Here is an 11,828-nt window from a genome sequence, read left to right as displayed (position 1 = left end):
CAGATCATTATTTCCAAATATAACGTTTATATATCAATTTTTTAAGTGTTTTCTTAGAAAAAATAGGAAAAGAGTATGTGTCTGGTGGCCATCTTGAAAAATGGTTGCCATATTGAATTTTCAGGAGGCCTACCACTTCTAACTGATAAAATGACCTACATAGAACATTATTCCAAATTTCATGTTTACATAACAATTTGCTCTCTCTTTTCTTAACAAAAATAGGAAACGAGTGTGTGTCTGGTGGTCATCTTGAAATATGGCCGCCATATTGAATATTTTTCGTGGGTAGTACTTTTTTTCTGAAAAAGGTGACCTATAAAAAACCAATAATGCCAAATTTTATACCTTTATCACAAAGCACTTGATGGTTTACTTAACTCTCTCTACTAGAATTCCTTTAGAATGAAAGTATTGAGGGAAGTCCGAGCACGTGAACAGTGTGACCGGATGTCTATATATCATGGTCAGCCCTCTTGGCTGTATCACCTTGAATTCTACCGTATAAAAGTAGGAAGGTCTTAACATCAGTCAGTCCTGTCCAGCCAGCATTGCTGTCAGAGAGGCCTTGTCTGGCCTTTTGGACATCACGCCCCTTTTGCTTTGGGGTGAATCCGGAGTTTGCCTAATACATTTTGTCTTTAGAATGGAGAGATACCCACCCACAAACAGAGTCACCCAGTTCTGAAATCTACCCATGGTCTAGAAGGAAACTTCAAGGAAGGCAGGAGATTGTCTGTCATCTGCTATGCAATTATAAGCTCCAACAACAATAAGAAACAGAAGGCAAGGTCGAAGGCACGTCACAGGAGACGACGATAGAAAGCAGCCTTGCAGACCTGGAAAGGAAGGAAATCTATGGGAATTCTCACTCCTGCAATCCATTATAGGTACACTCCTGTTGTACCTATAATGTTGAAAATTGCCCAGTAAAGTATGAAATTGCATGTAGCTTTCCATACCCCACATAATCTGAGAGAGATATAATGATTGTCATTATAAGATTATCACTAGGTTTTTTGCATTGGCAATTAACCTTGATGAAACAATTGGCTTCAAGAAGCCCATATATTTATCAAAATTAACCATAAGAGTCTTCAATCTACGCTGTAATTGTTCAGTGGCTTGTCACAGTAGTATGGAAATTTAATATAATATGATAAACCGTTAACAGAAACATAAATCGTTAGGAAGCAGGTCACGAAAATCAGTGGCAAACAGTTTCTGAAAAAGAAGAAAAGGCTAAAGACCTGCAGAGAAGATCAGTGAAAGACAATGTAAGTCATTTATCGATTTGATGAATATATGCAGGGCCTGTTGCACCGCTTGATATCCGTAGAAAGGATAAGAAAAAAATCCTGAAGAACAGCATCCAGGAAGGGTGGCGTAAATACATCATCTAAGGAGTACCAGCAGGGGAGAGAAACTAGCCCCCTCCTGCCAAGTCGGGTGGTTGAGAACAGCCAACGCTCAAGGAAGAAACCGCCAAGACAAGCACTTAAAAATGGAGCCTGACATAAATGTGGCAAGGAGGAACCCTTCATGAGGAAACTCTCTCGTTCCAGAGTGGACTTCTTTTTTGCCTAAAGCCTTTCCCACTATGCATGGTCGCTTATCTCCAATGTCCTCCACTGTGTAATCCTTCTCCTTCACTCTTACACACTCCATCCACCGTCTTTTTGGTTTTCCCCTCCTCTTCCTACCTGGTACATCCATCTCTAACAACCACCTTCCAACATACTCCTAGTTTGTCCTCATTACACGCCCAAACCAGTGGAATCTCTTTTCTTGGGTTTTCTTTGACATCTATGTAACCTTAGTTGTTTCCTGTACCAATTCATTCCTAACCCTATGCAGTCTCATGATCACAGCCATCCATCTTATTATTATTATCTCTACAACATCCCTTTTTATCTCAAAGGTATTTTTCATGGGCCAGGTCTCTGATGCATATGTCAAGGCAGGTCTAATTTACATTTATCCTTCGATCACACAATACTCCCGACACTCTTCCAATTAGTTCATCCTGCTTGAATTCTACTCTTTGCTTCCATTTGGAGCTCTGCTGTTTCCTCAATATATGACCCTAGGTAATTGTATTTTTCAGTCATATTTATTATCTCTCTCAGCAAATGTATGTCACCTAGTTGATTCTGCGGATTGCAACGCATATACTGTTTCTGTTGTACTGTTTTTTTTTTTTTTTTTTTTTTTTTTTTTTTTTTTTTTTTTTTTTTTTTTACCCTCTGCTCTCAAATTCGTCTCTCCATCTCTAAAGCTTCCCCTCCAATCCTTCTCTGGTTTCATCACAAAGGAATATATCATCTGCAAACAGCACAGATCATGGTGACTGTTCCCTCACTCTTTCAGTAATTACATCCATTATTATATCAAACAATTAGGGGCTTAGTGACTACCTCTGGTGCAACCCAACCCCCACTTCAAACGTCTCATTCAAACCAACACTTATTCTTATTTGTGCGCCTGCTCCCTCATACATATCCCTGATCAGTCTAGCATATTTCTCTGGAATTCCCCTCTCTCTCAGACATCTCCACATCTACTGCCGTCGAACTCTATCATAAGCCCTTTCTATGTTAATAAATACTATACCTAATTCATTTAGGCTTTCGCTTTATTTTTCTATTAATTGCCTTAGTGCAAAAATTGCATCCTTTGAGCTTCTGCCTGGCATATATCGAAACTGCTCTTCTCCAATCTCGGTCTCTTCCCTTGTCCTATGTTCTATAATTAGGGATTGTCATTTGAGACACTTTTCCCACTCCCTGGATTTTATGAAATAAAATATGTTGGTATTTAGGGAATGAAATATCTCTAGATTCATAGTACTTGAATATTTGATTATTATAAAAGCATTGGCAGACATATCCACAATTTTTAATGAAATAAAAAGCGCTCCATGAAATTAACGAGCAGAAAATTAAGACTGATTAAACACAAAATTTTATAAAGTTAATGTTCCTGAAATAACAAAGTGGCACATATTTTTACAAATTGTATGAAAATACCAAATATGATCATATGCTTTTTATAATTCAGTAGAAACGTGGTGAAAGAAAAATGATCAACGTTTATTACAAATAAGCAATTTCTTAAATAGTAAAGACTGTAATCATTGTATAAGATCAAATGCCTTTGAAATATAAACCTGGTGAGAAATAAAAGGGAGTAATGGCATCACAAATAACAAAAATCTTTCATCAAAATGAGTTGGTCTTCAAATGACTCAGAAAAGCGTGAACTTACATGAAACCTTCCTCTACGACACTGTAAAAAACAAGAAAACTATATACTGTATTCATATATTGCTCTTTTGCTAAATGAGCAAAGGTAGGAATAAATTATAATAAATTTTGCTTCTAGCTGTTACTACAAAGTACCAACTATTTCGAGTTAAAATAAGTTCTTAGAAAACATGCAATGAGATGAGCTCCAAGTCTCGTGATAGACAGTCCTACAACTGAAAAACTCTTCTTCGACACATGTTGGTGCTATAGATTCTAATGCAGCTGTTCTCTTGGTTATATTTGCTGTCTTTTCTCTAGTTGCTTCAAAAATTTCAAGCTCTTCAGTTATGCTCTTACTAATCGACTTACATGTTTGGGCTGATTTAGAAATGTACTCTTTTTTTTTTTTTTATTGCTTCCTCTAATTTCTCGAACTCCTTTGGATATGGATAAAGCAATCATTTCATCACTATCTTCATCAAAAAAGCAAATAAGTCATTTTTCTACAAACAAAATAACACTCTTTGTTAGAAATACTTCTAAATCGTTTAGAACAGCGGTAGGTAATAGGTGGAGTTATACGGCAATAGCTGCTGGTTATTGAAGATGTACTATTTTTTTCGTTTGCACATTTTAAAAGATGCCGGGATATCACGGGAAGAAACATAAAATCCCGGTAACGAGATCCCGGGATCATGGGATTTTGGGATCCCGGGAAACACTCCCTATCTATAATCCTTTCTCAAAGTTTCATAGTATATGGAAGGATGATGATTGCCCTATAACTATTACAATTTAGTATATCACCTTTTTCTTTGAATATAGGTATTAAAAAGCTACTCCTCCACATTCTGGGCATCTTTTCTTTCCGATATATGTTTTTCATCAGATCCCACAGCATATCAAATCCAAATTCCCTCAAGCATCTCCAGACTTCCACTGGGATTTCATCTGGTCCTGTGCTTAGGGAGACCCTAACTTCTTTATCTATATCTGTTACCATTCATAGATTTGGATTAACATATGCAATTATAGCTCTCGAATTTTCTTCGTTTAACGATCTTTCAAATTACTGATTCAACGTTCTCTTTTTGCCACTTGACCTACACACTAATACTTGATCCTCACTCTTCATCTGCTTAATGTGGGTAATATCTTTCGTTGCTTTATTTCTTCCTTTAAAAAACTTGTATATATTCTTTTGACCGTCATTTATGTCCATATCTTCATATACATTAGCCATTGTTTGTGGTTTTGACTGCGCCACCGCCACTTTATCTTCTTTCTTGGCTAATCTACTCTCCTTATCTTCATCAGTCCCTGCTTGATCATACCTTTTCTTTGCCTTTCCCTTCATCTTAATTTTCTCTTGTACATAAAAATTCCACCACCATGTTTCTTTATACCTTTGCACTCCTGTTGACATTCCTAAAACTCTTCGCCAACTCATCTCAGAATACTGCTGTTCTGATCCCACCAATCATCCTTATCCTTATAATCCCAGGCAAATCGTCGGCAAAACCCTTATTTTGAATCTATCTCTATATTTTGGTTCTTTCAACTTCCACCATCTTATCTTTGGAATCTTTTCTTGCCTACCTCTTATTGTATTCTTCCTACACCAGTCTACTGTCAAAAGCCTATGCTGGGGGGTCACAGCTTCCTCTGGTAATATTTTAATTTCTTGTCTTTTTTAAATAAACCCTTCTACGTAATAAAAAGATAATTTTTGGTTCTTGCTCACCACTTTTATACATTGCAAGATACTTTGGCTGTTTTTTCAAAGGAATTGTTGATTACTGCCATATCAAAGTGTATAGAACAAACCCTAACCCAATGTTTCTCAGCCTTTGATGGGCAATGGGCCCCCACCACTGGGTCGCTAACACTCGTGGGCCCTTGCCCTTCAAAAGAAAAAAAAAATAGAATTTAGAATTTGTTCTATGTTGTTTACTCAGTCACTCTGAAATTATAGATAAAAGTGAAAATTTTTTTTTTGAACAATACGATCAATGAGACACTCACTTTTGGGCTCCTGTGATAAGGCGTCTTATGTCTGGGTCCGTCTTGGACATAACAAGGCGAATATCGTTCCCAAAATGAAAACGGTTTCTGGACTTCGTTTTAATGGTTGCCAGGTCAGAGAATCCACATTCGCAAAGGCATATTGTGGCGAATTGAATGGTCAGTACAAATGCCTTCTTGCTGAGTAGTGGATATGCATCCTAAACAGACAACCAGAAGCTGGAGAGGTCTGTTACTTAAGGCCAGCTTCATTGCTCTTGAAGCCTTCAACTCAGCGACCTCCTCTGCTTTGTCTTCAATAGGTTCAATCTCGGTGTTAATTGGGTCTCTGTGGGTTCTATGAGTTCTAGGAATACTCTGTGGGCTCTGTTTTTTTCTTTTAAAATTGTGGTTAAACTCAGCTACCATCTTCACTCTGAGTCAGACACTATCCCGGTCTAAACACTGTAAAAAAAAAATCAGGCAAAGGGTTCAAGATAAAAAACTCTTCCCCTATGACCGGAGTCTCGTCACCATAATAATATATTCTAAGCTTCAGTATTCTGAATTGCAGTTTTTCGGCGCCCACTCATGGCCCCCCTGTTGAAGGCCACTAGGGCCATGGTCCCCCGGTCGAGAAAGGCTGCCCTAACCCAAGAGGAGGACACAGCAATATCCATGTGGGAAATCGAGATGTTACACCCACGATTGCTGATACGCCTATTCCCCAGTCGCAGGATCAACAGAAAAGCGACTTGCCATCCAGGCCATGACATCTTCTATTAGGCCTTATCCTCCTATCATCAGAAGCTGTTGGGCACTTACCGACGCCGTAAAGATGGAGGTCATCGTCGTTGACTAACAGCAGTGGCTCTCCGACAGATTCAGCGTTCCCACAAAGACTGAGGGTAACCCTGAAAATTGGAAGAGGTCACAGACAGCAGCTGTAGGCCGAGAACCTTAGACATCCCACAGCAGCCAACCACACAAGTTAAGTAACGTGGTATAAAGATCTGTAGTTTTTATGGTTAACAAATGTTTTGTAAAATGTGTGAAGTAACGAGGTTGTAATTTTGTTTCTCTTTAAGTATTACTAAGGTGAAATGAAGAATACTATTTTTCGTGACTTGATTGAAGAAAGTAACTAATTGATTAGAATAGCAGGTTGGAAAATGTTTTTGCTAGAAAGAGACTACCGATGACAACAGATATTCAGTTCAAGAGAGGAAATGTAAAAATCCTAATTGGAATATAGGATGTTATTAAGCATTGCCCGTAATTCAGTGTTAGAAGTTAATGTGCGAATTTTTTATCATGTCATGTCTGTGTATGTACTTGATAAGATTTTAGGGGAAAGGTAATCTATATACGTTAATTTGAGAGAAATTCCTGTCGTCATATTTCATTGCATCACACTTGCGTATCGGTGATAATTACTACTTAATTCGGTATGGGATGTTTTAAAAGAAAATTTTGAATACGTGTTTGTTAAGTTTTTTTCTGAGATTGTCTTGATTAATGGAGACGATTAGTTAACGTAAAAGTAGAAGAAATTTCGGTTGCCAACATTTCGTTAATAATTAGTAATTTGTTTCGTGACCAATTTAAAATACCTTGCATTTAATTCAACCTAATTCAAGCGTTTCACAAAGGATTGGTTTGTCTAATGTTTTGGTCTGATTGTCAAAACCAGACACTGGTATCGAATCATTCAGGAAAGTATTGCCAAATGATTAAACAGGGAGCATGAAGGTTACTTTAAAATCAAAAGGCCAGCCGTTTTGAGTTTAAATGAAATGAATGAAGTGAGCGTTGAGTATGTAAGTTTCATGCTGAAATAAAAGGAAAAACAAGTTATAGAGATTTTGAAGTAATGTAAGTCTCTTGGACCTATAAGCAAGAATGAAAAACGTTCTTGTCCAACTCCTTAGAGAATTGTGTTTTAATATAATAAAATGTAATGAGTTGATTATTGTTACATGTTATCCGGCGTTGTAATAGAAATGGGGAAAGAAATTAAAAATTGTGCATAAATATTTCCTTCAGTTGCGAGTGTAAGTTCGTCCAAGTAATTAAAAGACCATAAGAACTTGGGAAATAAACGAACATTAGAGAACGAGTTGCTATAGAGTTTTAGTTAGTCCAGTTGCGTCGTTGTTGTGTATGATGATTCGGGTAAACATTCGGGTTGTGTGTCAGAATAGATATGCACGACGTAGTAATAAACAAAAACTGCAACAATCTATGAAAATTCAGTAAACAGAAGTGTCATAAACGGGCCATGTATCGTTTTGTCGCTATAAAAATAGGCGCCAGTTGATAATGTTCTAATACGATCTGGTTGAAATCGTTCTTAAGTTTATGTCAGCAAAGTATTTGGACACGCAACGTAAGCGCAAAACAGACTAGCTAAGCATAATTCATGATTTGCTGAGTCAAAGACAATAGGGACATAGATAATAACTGTAGGGAGAAGGGAGAATGTCAAAATATACGTAGGGAATGAGTGTAAATATTTTATGTAAATGTTCTTAAGCAGAAGTATGCACTCAAATGAGTAATTTTTTTTTTGGTGGGGGGGATGACTTTTGAAATTATCCATCCTTTATTATTCAATATTTGCTAATGAATATTGAATAATGTTATGTCAAGTTACATTGAGGAAAGAAAATGAGAGAATTGACTTTCGGTTTTTTTTCTTATTACGTAATTTATCAAGTCATTGGAAAGGTTAGAGCATCTTTATTATATTGTTCAATGACAGCGTTGAGAGATTAGTTGATGGATTTCTTGATTTGTGTAAGTTTAATTAACTGGTGTTAAAGGCTAGGGAGACTGTCATTAGTATGGAAAGAAATAAATTTGGTTATTAGTGTGTTCGATTTCAGATAAAGTAGGGTATGGCAATTAAGGTTGAACCCGGAAAAAGAAGACAATTCACCCTTAAGATTGAGTAGGGTTATGGATGCTCCGATCTGTAACAGATTAGAGTTTGCTGTGTGTACGAATGTGTTGGATTTTTTTTTTTTATGTATTTTTTTTTTGACATGTCGGATTTTGACTTTATTGCCATGTATTAGGTGATGTTAAGTTGTCTTTCTTGAAGCTTCATACTTGCATGATATGTGTTCTTTAAGAATATGATGTCTCCATCTTAAGTAATCATATTTACATAATACGAATACTTTGATTTCCGAGTTAATGAGTTCTTACATTGAGTTATTTCTGATGTTGTTTAAGTTCTCAGAATGTGAGTTTTGAAATATAATGGAAGGTAAATGGTAATGTCAATATTCTGAGATTTGTTGAACTTGTGGAAAAAATTTTAAGTATCAAATAACCAGTATTGGGGAAAAGATGAGTTAGTTACTGTGTTCAAAGAAGTTAAGCTGAGACTTGGATAATGTGAAGTAAATGGGGAATTGTTGAGATTGTGACAGTTTTAGCTCTGTGAGTGTGGGAAAAATACCCTTTGTTGTGTAGATTTTGTATGAAACGCAGAATGAGAGTTAGATTTCTTATGTATATATGAACCGTACATGAAGATTGCGTCCACGGGATAGACCGTGTGTTGCGAAAAAAGAGAGAAAAAACCAGATTGGGAGACAACGAAAGAAAAGAGTGAGAGAGAGAGAGAGAGAGAGAGAGAGAGAGAGAGAGAGAGAGAGAGAGAGAGAGAGAGAGAGAGAGAGACTTGTGCACCTGATAAGGTCAGAATGCTGGAGATAGTCCTGTGGAAAAGTAGATAATGAAGCCTTAGTTTTTCTTTAGCAGTGTAACATGAAGTCGTTGTCACGGGTCAAAGGTATATCGCTGCTAACAAAATCATTTCAGTAACGATATCCTGGTCCTGATGAAGTTACTGAATAAACAGGTGGGATAGTTTTTGTCCTTCAAACACTTTCAGGAAACAAACTTTTTCGCTGGGACGGGGAAATTTGCTTGGAGATATTCAACTCAATGAACAATTGTGACTTTTATATGGGGACAGATTGAGAGTGATATGATTATTCCATACGAATTTTTACTGTGTAATAGCATCCAAATTTGTGTTTTGATGCAAATATTTTTTTCATAACGTTTACGCAGTGGTTGTGCGATAAAGGGAAAAGGATTCGTTTTGTTAAGTTTTAAAGAGAGAGAGAGAGAGAGAGAGAGAGAGAGAGAGAGAGAGAGAGAGAGAGAGAGAGAGAGAGAGAGGAATGATTTTCTGTTTTTGGGCGTATGTAAATATAAGTTATGGACATCTATCCAAAAATATACTAAAGTTTTAAACAGAGAGAAAAAGAATAAAAATATAGAAAAAGAGGAGGAACATTTTTGAAATGACATATTGAAATGCGAAGAGCAAAGTTTTCATGTTAGCTTCCTCTCCAAAAATAAAAACAACCAGACCCTGAGGTTCCTCGCTGGTGTCTGGGGATTACCATGTTTTTCCTTTTATTTATTTTTTTTTCACTTATTGTAGAGGACTTTTGTGTATTCATGGTATTTATTTATAATTCATTCATGTCTTTGGAAAATTTACTGTATCTTTCGAATATTCTCTGGTGATTCTCATTCATTCATACAATTTTCTTTTTAGATTTATTTTGTCAATGTTAAAAATCGGTGTCTCTTTTTCCCTTTTTTATCTCCAAAAGTCTTGTACTTTTATTCAGAATACCCAAAATATATCTGTTTTGGCATTTGATCCCTCTACCTTAAATCTTTAATTTACTCTAAGATTGAATATTTTTAACCCTTTATTTTTCTTAAAAAATATTTTTTTTCAATCTCCAGGCATTTCTATTTTCACCATCAGTGTCATACAAAATAGTTAAAAAAATAGTCCTTAAAAAACTATTCCAACAAGTCGTCACCGATATAAATCTTGTGTTATCAGCTTACACCAAAATATTTCACGTTTACTTTCGTATCATTTAATGTACACTTTGCTCTTGAGTAGAAAAGTTAATCTGCATAGCTATTGATAATTTCCATAAAAACTCGTTAGTCTTCTCTCATTTTTTATGACAGGCATAGAGACAAATATTGTATACCTGTCTTTATTCTATTTCTTATAAACACTGCTATGATATTGTACTTGCTAATTGATTTTGAATGAACACTATCAATCACGTGCATAAGTCTTTCCTCAGTGTAAACTGGAAAAAAAAACTTCCTTCATCAAGTAATCAGTGATATATATATATATAAATATATATATATATATATATATATATATATATATATATATATATATATATATATATATATATATATATATATCTTCGGCTATTTCCTTCTACCGATGTTGTTAAATATTTCTATGAAACTAACTCTATTGCATTTTAACCCTCATTAATATATCTTCTTATTGATATGAAACCTTAAGTACTTCTTTAAAAATACATTAAGAAATTTTAATTATTAAAATGTTGGAAACCCTTTTTTAATGCCATCATAGATATCCGGTCATCCATGTAAGTCCTGACCAATTTCAAGGTTGCTTCATTTCACCGATTGGAGGAAATCTCATAAGATAGGCAGCAATTAGTGGTGACCCATGCAAATCTAGGTCACATAAATAAGGTCCCAATATAATGTTCTACTTATAATAATTTTCATCGTGGATCTGTATCCCTTTCTATACAGTTTTAATTGGAGTTTCTATAATGCTTGACTTGAGTGATTTGAATTTTGATTGTAATAATGAAAGTATTTATTACGTGATGCATGAGTCTACATACACGCACACATACACACACATACATTTTATATATATATATATATATATATATATATATATATATATATATATATATATATATTTATATATATATATATTATTATTATTATTATTACTATCCAAGCTACAACCCTAGTTGGAAAAGCAAGATGCTATAAGCCCAGGGGCTCCAACAGGGAAAAATAGCTCAGTGAGGAAAGGAAATAAGGAAATAAATAAATGAAGAGAACAAATTAACAATAAATCATTCTAAAATAAGAAACAACGTCAAAACAGACATGTCATATAATAAACTATCAACAACATCAAAAACAAATATGTCATAAATAAACTATAAAAAGACTATGTCTGCCTGGTCAACAAAAAAGCATTTGCTCCAACTTTGAACTTTTGAAGTTCTACTGATTCAACCACCCGATTAGGAAGATCATTCCACAACTTGGTCACAGCTGGAATAAAACTTCTAGAGTACTGCGTAGTATTGAGCCTCGTGATTGAGAAGGCCTGGCTATTAGAATTAACTGCCTGCCTAGTATTACGAACAGGATAGAATTGTCCAGGGAGATCTGAATGTAAAGGATGGTCAGAGTTGTGAAAAATCTTATGCAACATACATAATGAACTAATTGAACGACGGTGCCAGAGATTAATATCTAGATCAGGAATAAGAAATTTAATAGACCGTAAGTTTCTGTCCAACAAATTAAGATGAGAATCAGCAGCTGAAGACCAGACAGGAGAACAATACTCAAAACAAGGTAGAATGAAAGAATTAGAACACTTCTTCAGAATAGATTGATCACCGAAAATCTTGAAAGACTTTCTCAATAAGCCTATTTTTTGTG

The 11,828-nt window shown here is 35.3% G+C and overlaps 1 protein-coding gene across 1 annotated transcript in view; it reads right to left on the bottom strand.

Moving 5' to 3' along the window:
• Nucleotides 1-5,991: 5,991 nt before the first annotated feature.
• Nucleotides 5,992-11,828, bottom strand: part of LOC137659947 (uncharacterized) — a 13,466-nt gene continuing 7,629 nt past the window's right edge. Inside the window, exon 6 of the mRNA XM_068394702.1 lies at nt 5,992-6,166. Coding sequence (XP_068250803.1) covers nt 5,992-6,166 — 175 coding nt within the window. The remainder of the gene's footprint in view (nt 6,167-11,828) is intronic.

Source organism: Palaemon carinicauda, chromosome 20 (genome assembly GCF_036898095.1).
Source record: "Palaemon carinicauda isolate YSFRI2023 chromosome 20, ASM3689809v2, whole genome shotgun sequence".
NCBI lineage: Eukaryota > Metazoa > Arthropoda > Malacostraca > Decapoda > Palaemonidae > Palaemon > Palaemon carinicauda.
This window is presented reverse-complemented; position numbering and strand designations above follow the sequence as displayed.